Here is an 18,556-nt window from a genome sequence, read left to right as displayed (position 1 = left end):
AGCAAAGCAACAAAAATAAAAACAAATACAAAAACAGATTAGCATCAATATATACAAAATCTAACATCAATTCCAGTTTATAAGTATTAAGTTTATAAGTATTCATACATTTTGTTAGCCTTCCCGAAAATCCCTTAATAATGGCTTAAAGCATGACAATCAACGAAAATTGTGTAAGTTAAAGGCATGACGATGATTGACCCGCTGTTTCCAACATTAAAATTATGTTTTTATTTAAAATTTGAAAATAACTAGCAAAATTAAAAACAATACTTGTAAAAGTTTAAGTGTTGTGTTTTAAGCTATTAACTGTAAATCTAACATTGCACTTTTATATAATTTAAATAACAATAAAAACAATTAGCGAATTATAGGGAAAATAAAAAGAAACTAAATAAATCTACATAAATATGTATTAAACAAACTTGCAATTGTTTTGTATATTTGAGCGCTTACATATACAGCTCTTAAATTGCGCGCGCATTAACAGCTGATGTTAACAACAGCTGACTTTGAGTAATGTGATAGATGTATAATGTTAATATTCGATATGCGGACAGCGATGACTTCTGTCACTATGATATGTGTTACCGTACTGCGCCATTACAGGGTTGCATAGCAGCACTGTCAATTGTCGAAATGGACTGGCAACTCTGTCGCCGTAACATAAGAGTTCATTTTGGATTGTAAAAAAAAGTGCAAAAAAACTAAATTTTACGCATAAATAATTAGTACCTAGTGTAATTAAGAAGCGCGTAAGTGTTCCACACACTGTTGCTGCACCACTGCAAGTGCCGCTTTTGGGGGCCAACTGCATTTACTGCTGCCCGAGGCCGAGGCCGTCAACGTCGTCGTCGTCGCCGTTGTCGTTGTTGCTCACATATTTTTTTTTGGCCTGGGCCCTGCTGATTATGCCTGGCAGCAACGTACGAGGGGCGACGCAATTTTTACTTTATTTATAACAAAATGCGCGTTTAAAGCAAATGCAAGTTGTCACCCTGCTTGTGTTTGCGATTTGTTGCGACGTCTTTTTTTAATGTCATTTTCTAATCGCTGTCCAAACTTTCCCAGTTAAGCAAACAATCCACATCCTCCCACACCCACACACCAGCAGAGATGTCGCTCAAGCCAAAAATAGTGGAATTTGTTGATGTCTGGCCGCGCTTGCGTTGCATTGCCGAATCGGTGATAACATTGAGCAAAGTTGAACGCGCCGTCTGGAACACGAGCTTTAGGTGAGTGCTGTTCATGTTCATATTTGTATTGCACAGTGGAACAGCCTTGAGAAATTTGTAGAACGAAAAGCTAATGATATTCGCCAGAGGGAGCCCTAAAAAGCCGTAATATTGACCTACAAAAAAGAAGCAAAGCAAAGTGTCATTCGTGTGGTACATTGCACAGTGGAACCGTGTGCTTAAAACTTTTACAAATCTAAAAGCGTTAACAGTGGAGCAAAAATATTAAAAAAAAAACAAATAGACGAGAATTAAACATAAAGCCCAACAACAACACAAAATATCAATTATTAAATTCTATTGATGTCGTATTCAAAAACGTTTAAAGCTAAAAATAACTTATCGTGATAATTAAATTATATATAATCTTTATTGTACCAAAATTGCAATTATTTCAATATACAAATTGATTGTGTTCCACTGTGCTCGCAGCATGATTTGCCAAAAACCAAAATTTTCCTTTACATATATTCACATGTTTTCAATATAAAAACTCATCTAACGCACACACACACACACACACACACTTCTATACTTGCACACAGCGATGTTTATACGCTGTGCGTGGCGCAGCCGGAACCAATGGCCGATCGGCTATATAGCGAGACAAAGCAATTCCTTGAATCTCACGTCAAGGAGATGCTGGCCAATAAAGTTCTGGCCAATCATGATACAGCCAATGCCAATAACACGAACAGCAGGCCAGATTTGTTGCAACGATATTATACCACCTGGATGGAGTATAGCCAGGGCATAAAGTATCTTCACCAACTTTACATGTAAGTGGCTGTTTGCACCGATTAAAACTCGCTCTCTTTCTCTGAAATATACGAATCGCTTTGCCTTTGCAGCTACTTAAACCAGCAGCACATCAAGAAACAAAAAATCACCGATACGGAATCATTTTATGGCAATCTGTCTAGCGATGCCGCCGAGCAAATGGAAATCGGAGAGCTGGGCTTGGATATTTGGCGTTTGTACATGGTGGAGTATTTGGCCCAGGACCTGGTGCGTCACATATTGGAGGGCATAGCTGCAGATCGGGCGAGCAATGGCACCCTAGATTCGCATCGCGTCCAGGTTATCAATGGCGTTATACACAGCTTTGTGGAGGTGCAGGATTATAAAAAGACCGGCTCGTTAAAGCTATATCAGGAGCTCTTTGAGGGGCCAATGCTAGAGGCAAGCGGCACATACTATACAAACGAGGCCAACAAGCTGCTGCAACGCTGCAGCGTGTCCCAGTACATGCAGGAGGTTATAAAGATTCTGGAGTATGAGAGCAAGCGAGCGCAAAAGTTTCTCCATGTGAGCTCATTGCCAAAGCTGCGCAAACAATGCGAGGAGAAGTTTATCAACGATCGTTTGGGCTTCATATATTCAGAGTGCCGCGATATGGTATCGGATGAGCGGCGGCAGGATTTGCGGAATATGTACATCGTGCTAAAGCCCATACCCGATAATCTAAAGGCTGAACTGATACAAACCTTTCTCGAGCACATTAAAAACGAGGGCCTCGAAACGGTCTATGCGCTTAAGGGCGAGAATATACACATTGCTTTTGTCGAGAATATGCTGAAGGTGCATCACAAGTATCAAGAGTTAATTGCCGATGTCTTCGAAAACGATTCGCTGTTCCTCAGCGCGCTGGACAAGGCCTGCGCCAGCGTCATCAATCGACGACCCAGCGAACGACAGCCGTGTCGCAGCGCTGAATACGTGGCCAAATACTGTGATACTCTGTTAAAAAAATCGAAAACCTGCGAAGCGGAAATCGATCAGAAACTCACAAATAACATAACCATATTCAAATACATTGAGGACAAGGATGTGTATCAAAAGTTCTACAGTAGATTGTTAGCTAAGCGTCTTATACACGAACAAAGCCAGAGCATGGATGCCGAGGAGGGTATGATCAATCGTCTAAAGGTGTGCACTAAAAACAGCATCAATTATATACAATGATATTAAATGTATATATTTATATATTACAGCAAGCCTGTGGCTATGAGTTCACCAACAAATTGCACCGCATGTTCACAGATATTTCAGTCTCCACAGATTTGAACAATAAGTTCAATAATCATTTAAAGGACAACGACATTGATCTGGGTATGTACTTTTAGTCATTATTTAAAGACAAAATAAGCTCGTATTGTGCATCGTATCGTATCTTGCGTGAAGATGGGTTTTCTTTCACCTAAATCGGAAGAATATCGTATTATTTTATACTGAAATATTATTTCCGTCAACAAGTTTTCTTTCATCCTATTCTACTTTGAATTTTACCATTCACCAGCCATTGCGAAACGTTTCAGTTTTACACAGAATTGAGAAAGAATGTTTTTTTGTAAATTAGTTGAATGTTGATTACAAATTTACCTCCGGTTTGAAAAGCTTCAGTTTACATATTTTTTGGCAGGTATTACCATTCGAAACTTTAAGCTTTACCTAAAACCCATTTCTAACAACAAGTTCTAGATACTTTTAAATTTAAACTTTAAGTATAAAACCTTTAAGCCCTAGGGGTGAATATATTAAGTCTCCAGTAAATATTAAAAAATGATTTAATCTGTTAAGAACGAATACTTTACTGTACATTGATTTTCAGAGTGTATAAACATTTGTGTTTTATTTATATTAATCATTTATATATATTATTTTGCAGGCATAAACCTGTCGATTAAAGTGCTGCAGGCGGGCGCTTGGCCCTTGGGCTCGACACAGGTTATTCCATTTGCAGTGCCCCAGGAATTCGAAAAGTCTATCAAAATGGTGCGTTTCTAAATCTAATCTGATCGATATTTGCAAGAATTGTAGTTAAATTAATCAATATTTTCGTAACACAGTTTGAGGACTATTATCACAATTTATTTAGCGGCCGTAAACTTACTTGGCTGCATCACATGTGCCATGGCGAATTGAAGCTGAGTCACCTAAAGAAATCGTACATTGTGACCATGCAGACATACCAAATGGCGATAATCTTGCTCTTCGAGACCTGCGACACTCTCAGCTGTCGTGAGATACAGAACACGCTGCAATTAAATGATGAAACGTATCAGAAGCATATGCAGCCGATGATTGAGTCCAAATTGCTGAATGCCAGCTCAGAGAATCTCTCGGGTGATACGCGCATCGAATTGAATTTCGATTATACAAATAAGCGTACGAAATTTAAGATAAGCTCGGCGTTACAAAAAGAAACGCCACAAGAGGTGAGTACAAAAACAAAAAAAGTGGATAGAACACATTTCTTATAAATAATGAATTAATGTATATGGCTTTCAGGTGGAGCACACGATCAACTCGGTGGATGAGGATCGAAAACTGTTTCTGCAGGCTGCCATTGTGCGAATTATGAAGGCGCGCAAAGTGTTAAAGCACAATGCGCTGATACAAGAGGTAGGTCAACAACTTATTATCAGCTTATATACAAACTTACATACTGTATACCTCACACCAACAGGTACTATCCTTATCGAAAGTTAGCTTTACGCCCAATATCGCAATGATCAAAAAGTGCGTAGAATCGTTAATTGACAAACAATATATTGAGCGTACGGCTAACTCTGGTGACGAGTATAGCTATATGGCTTAGACTGCGAACTCGGCTCGGACAGCTACTAGAGATTATTACAAAAAGAAAAAAGCAAAGCATAAACAAAAGAACCTTCACTAATTGAATTCACAATGCAAAAACCCATACACACACTATTAATTGTAATACCTTGTAATACATTGTACCAAGGCATATTTTGTTAAACATTTTAAAAATTCATGACACGCATTACAACAACCAAAACTATGATATCTCTTCTGATAAACAATAACTGAAACCTTATTTGATAGTATGTCAAAAGTAATTCTGAATTGAAGTCCTTGAGGTAATGCAATCAATATTTGTTTGTTTTTGTGTGTTTTTTCTTTTTTGATCCTAACTAATCCTAAAACAAAAGGCGTATATAAGATGTGCGCATTACTGATACTTTTAGCTAGTTTATTTAGTTTTGTAACGAGTTTCTTTTGGCGCGTGTGTTTTATTTTTTAATGCGGCAATAGTATAATTTTCTTTATGAATTGTATATTTATCTGGTTCACACATACACACCCACACACACACACACACAGAACACACGCACTAAAACCAAATTGCAAGCGAATGTGTAATAAAAAAAAAAAAACAACAACAACAACAAAAGAAAAATTAAATAAAATTGTCTTTACGATTTTAAATTGATGCGTTACATTAGAAACTAAGAACATAAACTATTTCAAATAGTATCCCCACTTTGCGGTATGTTATTATTTAAATATTTAACACAATCATTCTTTAAACAACATTTGCTTTTTGTTGTTTAACGTAGCTGAGACTTTTCATATCATTTTCACGCTCTCAATGAAAACACGTTGTTATTTCATATTTCTCAAAATTTTCAATGCTAGTTTTATTTCATTTCATTAGAAGTTAAATTTTAATTATATCCATATACATATATATATAGATATATATATATATATTAAAAATTCATTTGTTCTTGCTAAAAAATTATATTATTTGCTTTGTTCTGTCTGTGCTAAACTTTTTCCATAGCTCTTTCATACATATGCGTGTGTTTTGTGTGTGTGTGTGTGTGTGTGTGTGAGTGTGTGTGGGCGAGTGTATGCATATTGTTATTGTAATTTGTCATTATTATTTGTTTTTCTTTTTCTGTAATTTCGTATGTGGTTTGTTCAAGCAGTTAATCTGTGTGTTCGAGAATGTAGATTGTACATATAGTTGTTTTTTTTTTTGGGCCTTGGTTTAGTTGGTGCTTTAGAAAGTTTGCTCGTATTTAGGATGTGTCTAAAAGTCTATAGGGAAAAACCACTCTAAAAACGATTTTAAGTACTTCAGCTCGTTTTTTGTTTTTGTTTTTTTTTTTAGAAACTTGGGGTCTGATATTTAATTTGGTTTTAATAAGATTTCATTCGATAGTTTTTTTTTTTTTGTCTTCGTAAAAAGTTTTCAAATGCGACATTTGCACGTTTCACTTAATTGTTTTGAAGTACTTTTATTATTTTGTTTTTCAGTTAGTTTCTTTTTGCAGTTTCACACTACTTTTCTAAAAAATATATTCAATAATATTAATACAAATAATTGTACATACAATATAATTAAATATAAATAAATACCAACTTGCTATAGCATAATATAATAATAATAATTCGTTAATAATACTTTTCAACTGGCTCTGTCTCTGTGAGCGGGAGGGGGCGGCGCCTGTTTCATAAAAAGCAGCCAATTACACTTAACGTTGTTAGTTTTATTTTTATTTGGCCACTTGGCTAATCAGTGTGTGTGTGTGTGTGTTAATAAAAAATACATAATCTTTCATATATATCATTTTTCCCCATTTCTTTATCGTTTATATTTAATGACTAGTAAACGTTTACAGTTTTGTTTCTTTACTTATTGCAGTTAATCGTATCTTTCGTTTTCTCAGATTTCTATTTTCCGAATTACAAAAAGCAAAATGCTGCCTGGTAAAATTCTATTGAGCATATTTGTAGGGGTTCTTTTACTTTCTAACATTTGTTTTTCACTTTTTTATTATGCGTTTTTTGTTTTTTTCTTCTTCTTTTTTTTGGAATTCTATGCAAAATGATGGAAACATTCTTTGGAATTTGGAGGGCTTTTCGGGCTATACAAGTCTCTCAAAATTACGAATTCAAATTTATTGTTAGATATTTCTCTCAAGTTTTTGCCAGTAAATCTACCTCAAGGCTGGCTGGCGAAGAGAGCCAAAAATGTTGTTCAGATCTTTTGAAAGTTCTTGGGCAAATATTTTGCAATCGGCGCCAAAATCTAATTGAAGGCTACAAAAAAAGTCGCTTCATGTATATCAAACATCATAATATATAAAGTAAGTAATGCTGCCTGGAACCCTAAACGGTTCAGCTATACTCCAAACTATGTATATAGAGTTTATATACTATATATATAAATTCAGTGCTTGTATAATAATTTTATCATTTTCATGTTTTCTGAAATTGTTTTGTTTTTTTGTTTTTGTTTTTTTTTTATTTGTTGCTCATCGTTGCGTGCTTTTTATTGTGTCTTATTACGGCCATGGAATTGTTGCAAGTTCAAAGATCGGGCTACTCAGGATCCCATTTAAATGTTAATAGATAATACTGGTTCATCTGCTGGTCTGGTTTGTGCTTTGTGGCATTTTGAAGTTCAAAAATTGTTTTTAATATTGATTTGAAGTGGTTTCCTTTTTTTTTTTTTTTTTTCATTTTAATCATTTCATTTAAATTTTTCTTTTTTTTTTTCAGTCTTTACGATTCACGGCTTTGTGCATATTTGAATTATTCAGTTTTTCGCATTTTTATATGACCGATATAGTTGTACATATATGTACGATAGCTTCATATATATATGTAGGTGTGTGTGTGTGTGTATAAATTGCTTGCATATTGAGTGACATTTTCAAGGTGAGCGAACGAGCGTGAGAGTAAGTCAAACGTACTTGTGTGTGTGCGTGTGTGTGTGGGTGTGTGTGTGTGTGATGGATGAGCAGGTGACTCTGGGGTCGTGGGCAGGGAATAGTGTATACCCAGCGTTTAACAACGCCCACTTCATATACCTAAGCGTTACATTTTACATAGTGTATACGTAGGTGCGGTTATTATCAACGTTCTTTAAAAACATATATATAAATATGTATATATATCCATAGTATTTTTTGGAGTGAGGGGAAACACGGGGGGCAGTGTTTTGGCTTCGTCTGAAACAAGTTGACTTTTGGTTATTTCCTTCCTTTTCCACTTTTTTTTTGGCTGCTCTATTGATCCAGCGAGGTGGTTTTCGTGCGTTTCCACAGCGTCTTGAAGAGACCTTTCTTCTTGGCCTTGGGCGTGGCACCGACAACAGCGGCGGCAGTGTCCTTGCTGCGACAGCTCGTCTCCTTGCGCTTCGCGGAACCTACTTCAGGGGAAGAGAACAAGAGAGTTATTAATATAATACTCAATATTCAATTTATTCAGTGTGCTGTCCTATTGGAACCTGCATTATTTGTGTAAAATAGAGATATACATTTTCCAGTCAAAGCTAGATAATATAGTCCGTAATTTACGCGCACAGATTATGGTTTTCTCAAGAGAAAAGTTCTTTGGGCTTTAGTAAAATTTATGAAATTTATTTATGAATGAAGAGAATAAACGAGTAAAAACTGGAATAGAATTTTAGAAAAAAGGCAAATTTAAACGGACAAAGTTGGGTAATTTTTAACCAATTTTATTGAGTCTCATGTTTAATCAGGACAGTTCCGCTCTTATCGTGGAAAATAAGTGCAATTTGTTGTATTTAATTTTTTCTATTAAAAATATATATATCAACATTTTCTAAAATCCACTAGCGTATGTGAAAAATAAGTGAAATACTGAATTATTTTTTTTTTGATTAATATTTAACTCAATTTAAGCCCCACTAGCTTTTCGGATACATTTTCTCTTCCTATGAAGATATTCGGGATAATTTCTTCTATAAGGCGAAAATTAAGTGCGATTTGTTGCGATTGGTTTTGAATGTGTAAAAAAATTCCCTTAAAATGAAATTAGCTTAATTACCTGTTTCAAATTCATATGCATGCTTGCTATTGCTATCATCCATGGGCTGATCGCTGTAAGCCTTGTGCTTGCGCTCCTTGTTGTGCTCTAGAAGATCAAAGGGTAAAACCCAATGAGTAGGGAAGTGATACGAATCAGGTTCTCACTTACTCTTCTTGGTGATTAGCAAGCTGGTGACGCGACGCAGCGCCTCGCGCGGCGACTTATTCAAAAAGGAAGGCGTCAGATTGGGCGGCAGGGTGAGCGGCTTGCGGGATTGACCCGTGCCGGACATGCCCGCCGGATTGTCCCACACGCGCACCGAGGCCAAACGATCAATGTTCTCCGTGGAGGCGGGCCGCATGCTGCGCTGCTTGGGATACCAGCCGCGGGCGGGAGCGCCAGTCATGCGCAGCATTTCATTGGAGGCTAAGGCGTGATTGATGGAACGCTGGCGACAGATTTGGGCGGTGCCATAGCTGCCAGCTGGAAAGGAATGTGGTCAGATAATCGATTAGAGTCCCACTTAAATGCATCCTCTGCAGCACTTACCGCCTATGCCCAAGATGGAGTTGCCCATGTTGATGCTGTTCGAAGTGCTGGAACGTGGCGCTGTGCGGGATCCGCTGACGGGAATGGGATCATTTTGGCGTCGATATGGCGTACGTGGTATGTCACAGCTGGGTAAATAGATGGACTAAGTTATGGATGCAGCAAAAGATTGAATAGGGGCAGAAGCTCACCCTCTGGCGAATATGGGCGTTTCGGGAAGACTACATGAGGTTTGCAGGCGATGTTCCTCGCGCGGCGATTGCTTCAGGCTGCGCTTGGTGCCATAGTTGATATATCGGCGCTGATAGGAGCCCGTGCCGGCAACGGAGCCGCCATCGCAGGAGGAGCCCATCGTGCCCATGGGCGGCTGTGGCAGTGGCGGCATGGCACCCAGTCCAGTGGGCGTTGTGATGCCGCTGCCGCTGCTATAGCCGAACAGTTTGGGCGATCTCTTGCGATACTGCGAATCGATGCTCCAGGATTTCATGGTGTTCAGCGAGTGACCAGCACGATGTGGTGGCACCGAAGGCGCCAGCGGCGGACCCGACAGACCGGGCAAACCATCCGCATAGCTGCTCGACTGATGAGCGGGAGCCGGCGGTGCTGGCAGCTCATCGTTGAAATGACGCACTGCAGCCACATTGTCACGACTGCGTCGTGTGTGGCTATTGCTGTGCACCGCGGCGCCCGAGGCGGTGGCATGCACCTCGACGACAGTGGTGCCTCGATTGGCATTTCCAACGGCAGCAGCCGCTGCGGCTGCCGGCAGCTCCAGCGGCTTGCGCGGCTCCACGGGCGAAGGCGGCAGCGGCGCATCGTAGTCAAACATGTCCGGATTGGAGCTGGGCGGCGACGGCGGCAATGGACCAAAGCCAATATTCTGCGACAGCAGCATCTCCTTGGCGCTCTCCGACTTGTGCACGCCCGGACGGAACTCGAGCACGCGCTTCGCATGCAGCTCCGCAGCAGCAGCCGCAGCAGCAGCAGCAGCGGCGGCGGCGGCAGCGCCCGATGCAGCCGGACTGCAGCCATTCATTGCAGCCAGCTGGACAGGCAGCGGCAAGTCTCCGCGCAGCAGCGCGCTGATATTGTGCTCGATCTGCTTGAGCGGAGCGCAGCCATAGCTAAAGTCGGACTCCTCGTCCTCCTCCAGGGTGGGCGCCAGATCCGTGTGGGGCGTCGTGGCTGTCGAGACACGTTGCTCTGCATAGAAAGCAAATGAATTAGCCTGGCTTGCAAGACATCTCTGTGGTTTTATCGAGGATAATCCAACCAGATATTCTTTCTGTATAGTCCGATATTTATAAAATTGGCATAGCTTGAACACTTTTCATTATTTGAAGCAACTCTGGGGTTGGTATCCAAAGAGGGAAACATTTTTTATACGAGCTTCTATCTTACAAATTTGGTGTCCTTAACCCAAGGGATATGAATAAAATACTTTGACCTATAATCGATATTTATCGATATCGAAAAAATAGGTTTCAATTGTATGCAACGAGTTGGAGATACTTTTTATACCCTGAACCCATTAAAAATGGGTATAAGGGTATATTGTATTTGTGGGAAATCCAAATGTATTTAAAGTATATATATTCTTGATCAGCATCAATAGCCGAGTCGATCTAGCCATGTCCGTCTGTCTGTCTGTCCGTCCGTCCGTCCGTATGTATGAACGAAAGGATCTCAGAACCTATAAGAGCTAGAGACTTGAAATTTTAGATGTTTGCTTCCGATAATCGATAACTTACTCCGTTTCCAAGCAATCGATAAAATCGATATCGATATCCTGTTTTTTGGGCAATTTTGGTAAATAATAAGAGCTAGAGTCCCCAAACTTGACATATAGCTTCTAAAATAAAATATCTATGCATTTGATGTTGGAAGAAGAGGGTTCAGGGGATCCTCTAGTCGGGAGCTCCCGACTACAACCTCTTACTTGTTGCTCTTGGCCTACAATTCTCTTCGCATATCCACAAGAATATACGCCTAGGATATTGTTTTTTTCTGGGTGCACTCACCATTGCCATTGTAGCTAAACAGATCGTAGCCATTGCCGTTGAGACGTGCCTCGTCAAACTCCTCGCTGCTGGAGGTGTTGTCCGGCATGGACTCGGCGCTGAGGCGCTTCTCGGTGAGCATGGCCGTCTTGCTTTTGAGTGGCTTGTTGCCTATTGCGAGGTGCTCCGTGGCCTCGGCTATGTCCAGGGAGAGGGCTGCCCGTTGGGCTGCAGCCATTTCCAGGGCACGTCGATTCTGTGCCGCTGCCGCATCGCACTCCTTGTAGATGAAGTTCAGCTCGGCGGGCGCCGGTGGCGGCGGCAACGAGGCCGATTCGCTGGGCTCACTGTCGCTCGTGTAGAACTCGTTGCTAATGGCGCCAGCGCCCAGGGAGGTGCGCGGCGGCTTTGGTATGCTGAATATGTCGATGGCGCGTGGCGGCTTCTTGGCCGTGGAGCGGCGTATGACAAAGGTGCCCTTGCCCAGCATGCTCTGCTCGTTGTAGACGAAGCTGTTGTTGAAGTCCGCTAGATTGTTGTCCCGTTGCTGGAGATAAGCAGACACTGAGCAACTGTTGTTGGCTTTGATTTGTGGAGGCAGTGCACCCACCTTATTGGCCGCTTCGGAGGCTGTCTTCTTAGCGCTAGCACTTGCCTTCTTTTTATTGCTCTTGAAGTGTATCTCCCAGGCGACGCCGTTCTGCTTGACCGGCGTCAGATCCGTGGAGATGGTCGACTCCTCCAGCGAATCCTCGGAGTAGTCCTCATCCAGTTGCTGCTGCTGCTTGGACGTGGCCACATTCATGTTGGATGCCGCCGGCGAGGCCTCGCCGCTAGACGTGTGCTGGGAGCCCGACGAGCTGCTCGAGCTAATGGAATGTGGATTCAGCATGTGGCACACGGCCTTGTGCTTCTCCACCGAGTTAAGCAGACGCTTGCCACGCGCGCCCTCGCCGCCTGCCTTGGCCGATGGACCCGGATAGATGGTCACCGGATGCTCGTTCAGCATGGGCTCCGGCAGCTTGGCCAGATTGCCACGCAGCACGGCATTGTGCACGGCGCTTATGTCAATGCCCAGAGCATTGCGCTCCCCGTTGCAGCTGCCGGTGCGCGCGACAGCAGCGGCCAGGCCGCTGGAGGAGTTGCACGTGGAGGTGGCGCCCAAATTGGAGGCACGTGCACCGCAGCAGGGCAGACTCGAGTAGTTCGAGTTGGTGGCTGGCGTTGAGTTGGCGCTGCGTGCCTTGGGCTGAGGTAAAGGTGCATTAATTGATTTATCACAGGCTACATACTCTCCATATCAATATTCAGGTGTACAAGTGTTCAGGTGCGTGTGTTTGTGTGTGTCTCGACTCACCAGCGTCGTCTGTATGAGTGGCGTCGTCGCTTCCTGGCTGTGCTCCGCCTCCGATAATTTGGTTAGATTCTCAGCCGTGCCGTCAACCTCATTGAAACTGCCTTCGGGCACGGTGTCCGTGCTCGGCGTTTGGGGCACATCCTCCGAGTCCTTTTTGGACATGCTGCATGAAAATACATGAAAATACCATTCACATCTATTTTGCAATTTGTTGAGTTAATTAACAGGTGCTTCAAAGTAGCGGAGGCTATTTACTTTTTTAATGGGTTCTCTCAATGCAAATTAAAGCTTGGCTTGGATCATATTTTAAATATATAACATTTTTTAATTCCTTGTAAGCTAAGATAATATTCTCGGTTCCAATTTGGGAAATATTTAATATGGATTTGGCTTGGGTAACATGGCTTAAAAGCCACAACGACTCGTCTTTAGATTCGTTCCATTCATTTTTCACATGCATTGAACACAAATTGTGTTACATGTTAATCAAAATTATATGGCTGATAAGACAATAAATATTTTCTGCTATTTTTCTTAAATATCATAAGAAGATCATATCATAAGTTCAATATGATATCTCTAGTTTATTTCAGACAGGTTTACCCAACATAATTTTTTACCCTGAGCCCATTAAAAATGGGTATAAGGGCATATTGTATTTGTGCGAAATCCAAATGTATGTAAACTATATATATTCTTGATCAGCATCAATAGCCGAGTCGATCTAGCCATGTCCGTCTGTCTGTCCGTCCATCCGCATGTATGAACGCAAGGATCTCAGAACCTATAAGAGCTAGAGACTTCATGATTTTTGATGTACATGCTCCTAGTTCCCGCGCAGATCGAGTTTGTTTCCGATAATCGATAACTTACTCCGTTCCCAAGCAATCGATAAAAATCGATATCGATATCCTGTTTTTTGGACAATTTTGGTAAATAATAAGAGCTAGAGTCCCCAAACTTGGCATAAAGCTTCTAAAATAGAATATATATCCATTTAATGCTGAAAGAAGGGGGTTCGGGGTATCAGCTCCCGACTAGAACCTCTTACTTGTTTAATTTGCCGTTGCTAAAAAGTACTAAGGGAAATTTTGATATCGTTTATACTATGATATCGTATATTTCTTCATGCATACTCTCGTATTTTAATTTCCCTTTTTTGAAAAGAAATTTAGGGGGTTTTGCGTAAAGTCGGCTCTGGAGCGTAAAATATTTGGTATCTGAAATGGAAATAGAACTCACTTCTTGCGACTGAGACTCATGTAGCCATCGTCCTCGGATTGGTTCTCGCCGCTGTTGCAGTGCAGGGCCGCCGGCTTGGTTGCCGCCTCCTCGAACTCCGATATGATATCGTCGAGCACTTTGATGGGCTCGGGTATGTCATCCAGGGAGATGGGCTCCAGTGACTGCGGCTGCAGTGGCTCGCTGCGAGAATCGAAATGAAAATCTAATTAGGCTACGTTGTGGGGTTAACTGTAACATGGCCTGCTGGCACCTCTCTCCCTCCCTCTCTCTCTCTCTCTCTCTGTCTCTCTCTCTCTCTTGCCCACAATTTTAATTTAATTTCATTTAGAGCTGGCGACATACTTTTGCTTTTGTTGGTCGTTGTCCGCATCCAGCGCATCCAGAGCTGCGGGCTCTAACTCGGACCGAACCTCATTGGACGACATGTTGTTAGCTGCAGTCGCTGCCGCTGCCGCTGCCGCTGCCTCTGCTGACGTCTCTGTCGCCGCCTCTGTCTCCGCCTCTGTCTCTGTATCCGCCTCCAGTTCGAGCGCCTCCACAGAATCGCGTGTGCCACACGATTCAGGTGTTGTCTCCATTATGCGATTTTCATTGAAACCAACTGCAACTTTATGTTGTTTATTTTTTGTTACTTTTCCTTTTTTTTCTTTTTTTTTCTTCTGTTTCGTTGATTATGAAAATGTAATCAATGCGCCCACAGTTGCTGCTGCTGCCGCTGCTGCTGCTGCCTCAGTCGCAGTCGCTGTCGACGTCGCTGCCGCTGCTCGCCTTTGTTGTCGGCTGTTTCAATTTTCATCTATGCAATGTGTGAAAGTGATTGGCGTTTTTTTCAGGTCATTAAATTCGTCATCCAAATGCTGCAGCGAGTGGGCGGTGGGCGGTAGGGGGGGAGGGGGTGGGAAACATGAGATTTTCGCTTAAATAATCAAACTTGTAATTTCTCTGGCTCCAGTTGTAAGCCGCTTAAGTCTGTGTGTGAGTTTTGCTATTCAATAAATATTTAACATTGATTCGATTTACGTAACATTCCAATCAGACGTGCTTAGCATTAACGATTCGGGTTGAGAACGAACGGATATTAGTTTTTACGCTCGATTAAATGGGCCATTGTTTAGGATAATTAAATGTGCTTATAAGTCTCGACAGCCATAAAAAAGTTATTCCAATTAATGTATGTGTATATGAGAGACTTGCAAGTACAGTGAAAGCTCTGCGAAGCGAACAGCTCACTTTTTAGTACTCTTGTGACAAGTTTAATGTCTGCCAATTTACAGAAGAAGAAGCCACTTTTACCAAAAACTAAATATATCAAATATGTCAATTTTTCAAAAACTCCATTTTTGTGCAATTTGCATAGAAACAATTGGGATTTAAGAAGTGACACCCAATTTTTTCTAGCGGAACGGATGTTTGGCACATTTATGAAGACCCCATTTTTACCTTAATATAATTCTGCGCTACGAAAATGCAATATTAGTATTTCAATTCGGGTTAATAAGTAGAACTAAATACAGTTAAAACTCTTTTGAGCGTACAGAGAGTAAGATTTGTCCGCCAAGTTGACGGGGGAAAGGGGTTTTGTTTAACTAATTATAGTTTGAGTTAATGCGTCCGCTCAAGAGGGGTGTTCGCCTAATAAAGGTGTCGATTAGAAGCGTTTTCACTGTATTTTCATCCCTTTTAGAGAATTTCTTTATTAACTGTAACTGAAATATACTTGAATACGAATGAGCTTTAACTTCTAGTTAAATGCACATTTTAAATATAAAAAAAAATCTTGAAATTCATAATTTGGCAAAGGATTTTAAAGCTTAGAAACAGCCGTATTCAACTTTTTATTTATTGTTCTCTAAACAAGATTTAGGTTCTAAATTAGACTTAGCAACAAATATTTTGAGATACAATTTTGATTTACCAGCAACATACGAAGAACTAAGTTGAAAAATATTACGAAAAAAGCGCCTGGAAACTTAGATGCTCGCTTTTAAGAATGTTTAGTAGAGTATTTATTTCTCTTTTTTTTTTTACAACTTTCTTAAAATTCTTTTCATACATTTTTCACATGCGAAAACTTTGGAAACACTCTCTGAAAAGCCAATTAAAATTTTTTTTTTGATTCGTCCAAACAAATTTGTGCATTGATTTTTCACGTAGACTCTTTGCCCCATTGGAGTCGGAGGTGTGAAAATGGGAAACTGTTCTGCGCTAGTGAGGGAAAACTATTTTCGCAGCTTGCTTCGACGAACCTTCTTTCCACCTATCTCGCACCCCCTCCCCGCCGCCACCACTCCCTCCCGCTACCCTACTGGTACAATTTACTCTTAACTCCTTTGCTTGCGTTTCCTATCTTCATTCATATTTTCTATACACTTTGTTGAGAGGAGTTTTGTATGCGTGGGGCTCAGGCGCACTCACACTCGCACACACACACAAGCACACAAGCACACGCAGCGACAGATTAGCCTGGTCGGCTTCCGCCCACAGCAACACATACATACATATAAAAAATATTTTATATTTCGCTATACATAAACATGCACACACACACATCTACACGCACACGCAAACGCAATCACGTTGCTTTTGTCTTTGTGCAAAAATAAAAACTTTTGCGTTGGCTGCCCCAAAAACGCATTTCAACGGATGCAGCAACAAAGTAAAATAAAAAAAAAAAACCGAAAAGTTTGCCATTTTGAAGTTTCTAATACGGCAAAATTTCATTTCCGCTCTTATCGGTAACTGTCCATTAAGCCAGTTTCAATTCGAATTTCAAACTTCAGCTGCAGCCACCCACACACACACCAACAGACAGACCAAAGCTCCAACTTTGTCTAACTGTAAAATATACTGCGACGACGTTGGCGTCGCTGCCTTTGCCTCTTGCTTTTTGCTTTACTGAATGAAGTTGCCTGGCGTCGACGTCGTCGCAGGGAGTCTGGCATCGATTTTTTCATATGCAGACGCACACACACTCCAGCCCACACACACACACACACACACACTCACACAGTTGGCTTCAGCATTTGGTTTGTTTTTTTTTTTTTGCGCTGGCATCGCATTATAATTACAGTTAAAAGCTTTTACTGCCAAAAGGTCAAATCAAAAATCTTCCAATTGGAAATGTTGCTAAATATAGCAAATATGATGAGCCCGTGTGCGCCAGAGCGAGATAGACTACAAGCCTAATGCTGCTGTTTGTAATGACAGACCTAGCGGCGGCGGCGGCGGCAGCGGCAGCGACGTCGGCGACGACAGCGGCTTTTGAGACGATGACAAAAACAGACGGCAACTTCCGAGAACAAGAGAATTCTATTCGCATTTTGCAATTTGCTTATTACATACAGGCACACACACACACACACACACATGTGGACACAGACACAAACACCTATACATGTGCAGATGTGGGCTTTTGTTGTTGGTTCCGCTCGTTTGGCAAACGAATTCAGCAAATTGTTGACTATTTTTGCAATATTTAATTCGATCAATTTCAAATTTGAATTTCAAACACAGCACAGACCGCAGACCGCACTCACACATACCTATTAAAATTTACAAAAATATTGCAACGCAAACGACGCGTAGCCAACAGCACATACACGTCCGTTCGCTTCGTACACCGAAACACGACTGAGCCGCAGAGAGAGGCCAATTGGACACTATACTGTTACTGTATCTGGTGGATGTTATACGCTTGTGCTTGTAGTTGTTGCTGTTGTTTATCCCTCTACAGCTCCACGCAAAGAGAGCAGGTAAAGAGCAGACTTTAATAGGCTGGTATTGCCTGGTGTGGGTGCACGATCCAATGATCTACCATAAATCACTCTCTTCACGTGCCCATGCGTTTTCTCTCTCTCTGCCAAGATAGTCCTGCTGCTATTACATTTTAGCTGTGAGTGAAACTTAATATGTGCATACCTTATAACTTTTCAATTACACATTACTATTTAGTAGAGGGTTAGAACTAGATTAACTTGCAAGACTCGGGCAGCCATACAAAAGCAGAGAGAGAGAGAGTGCAATATAAAAGAGAGAGCGCGCATTGGTGTGGGAGGTTAAGTTGCATTTATGCTCGCTCTCTCTCTCTCTCTAGCTCGCTCGCTGCCACCCCACAGCGAGTTGCTGCTGTTGTTGTTTTTGTTTGCCAAACGCCGCATGTCGTTCATTTGTTGTAATCATTAACATTGATTGGCTTTGTGTGCTTTGCTTTGTGATTTTGCACTTGGCCACGCGGCACGTTTTACGCACAAGAAACGCTGCAACAAAAACAATGAACGACAAAACGCAACCCCCGGTTGCAGTTGTCAATGCGGCAACTACAGCTGTTACGGACTTAACAGAATAGTGTTGCTCAATTTAGCTAGGCTCGGCATGTTAGCTGGTAAAACAGTTGTTATTTTTGTTTAGAACAGCCCCGGTTTGATAAAATGCTTAAAATGTATATGAATCTTCATTTTAAACAGATTTGGAGTTAACAGTTCAGATTGTAGCCTTTTGTCAACAATTTACTGCACAAAAACCGAGCTGTAGCTAACATTGCGACGTTAAGCCATAACATTCAAAATTCTGTTGGC

The 18,556-nt window shown here is 41.3% G+C and overlaps 2 protein-coding genes across 5 annotated transcripts; one reads left to right on the top strand and one right to left on the bottom strand.

The window, feature by feature from the left end:
* The first annotated feature begins 601 nt into the window (after positions 1-601).
* On the top strand, positions 602-5,471 carry Cul2 (cullin 2). Its single transcript, XM_002051027.4, has 9 exons — positions 602-755; positions 1,072-1,235; positions 1,781-2,014; positions 2,087-3,164; positions 3,230-3,347; positions 3,904-4,010; positions 4,085-4,453; positions 4,527-4,640; positions 4,705-5,471. The coding sequence occupies exons 2-9, from the start codon at positions 1,117-1,119 to the stop codon at positions 4,834-4,836; spliced, it is 2,271 nt and encodes a 756-aa protein (XP_002051063.1). The 5' UTR covers positions 602-755; positions 1,072-1,116; the 3' UTR covers positions 4,837-5,471.
* A 460-nt stretch (positions 5,472-5,931) lies between these two features.
* Positions 5,932-17,606, bottom strand: LOC6628566 (uncharacterized). Of its 4 annotated transcripts, none has more exons than XM_032437682.2 (11): positions 17,525-17,606; positions 14,325-14,839; positions 13,980-14,162; positions 12,738-12,900; positions 11,991-12,629; positions 11,402-11,927; positions 9,572-10,583; positions 9,381-9,508; positions 9,000-9,314; positions 8,850-8,936; positions 5,932-8,208 (listed from the first exon to the last, which is right to left on the bottom strand). In XM_032437682.2, exons 2-11 carry the CDS (start codon positions 14,558-14,560, stop codon positions 8,066-8,068), a joined length of 3,432 nt encoding a protein of 1,143 aa, XP_032293573.1. In that variant the 5' UTR covers positions 14,561-14,839; positions 17,525-17,606; the 3' UTR covers positions 5,932-8,065. The 4 variants fall into 4 exon arrangements, with proteins under 4 accessions (XP_032293573.1, XP_032293576.1, XP_032293574.1 ...); XM_032437685.2 differs by having other exon boundaries at positions 5,932-8,205; XM_032437683.2 differs by having other exon boundaries at positions 14,325-14,778; positions 17,525-17,598.
* Between the last annotated feature and the right edge of the window lie 950 nt (positions 17,607-18,556).

This window comes from Drosophila virilis, chromosome 4, assembly GCF_030788295.1.
Source record: "Drosophila virilis strain 15010-1051.87 chromosome 4, Dvir_AGI_RSII-ME, whole genome shotgun sequence".
Classification (NCBI taxonomy): Eukaryota; Metazoa; Arthropoda; class Insecta; order Diptera; family Drosophilidae; genus Drosophila; species Drosophila virilis.
The sequence above is the reverse complement of the archived record's forward strand: the minus strand, read 5'-3'. Positions and strand labels throughout refer to the sequence as shown.

What these genes read in the sequence shown, in the direction of transcription:
- Cul2 (XM_002051027.4), top strand. Translation starts at nt 1,117, where the DNA reads ATGTCGCTCAAGCCAAAAATAGTGGAATTTGTTGATGTCTGGCCGCGC. An exon ending in GTCTGGAACACGAGCTTTAG is followed by an intron (nt 1,236 to 1,780) that starts GTGAGTGCTGTT and finishes ACTTGCACACAG; the next exon opens with CGATGTTTATACGCTGTGCG. An exon ending in GTATGATCAATCGTCTAAAG is followed by an intron (nt 3,165 to 3,229) that starts GTGTGCACTAAA and finishes TATATATTACAG; the next exon opens with CAAGCCTGTGGCTATGAGTT.
- LOC6628566 (XM_032437682.2), bottom strand. Translation starts at nt 14,560, where the DNA reads ATGGAGACAACACCTGAATCGTGTGGCACACGCGATTCTGTGGAGGCG. An exon ending in CACTCATACAGACGACGCTG is followed by an intron (nt 12,630 to 12,737) that starts GTGAGTCGAGAC and finishes CCTTTACCTCAG; the next exon opens with CCCAAGGCACGCAGCGCCAA. An exon ending in CCTCCGAAGCGGCCAATAAG is followed by an intron (nt 11,928 to 11,990) that starts GTGGGTGCACTG and finishes GCTTATCTCCAG; the next exon opens with CAACGGGACAACAATCTAGC.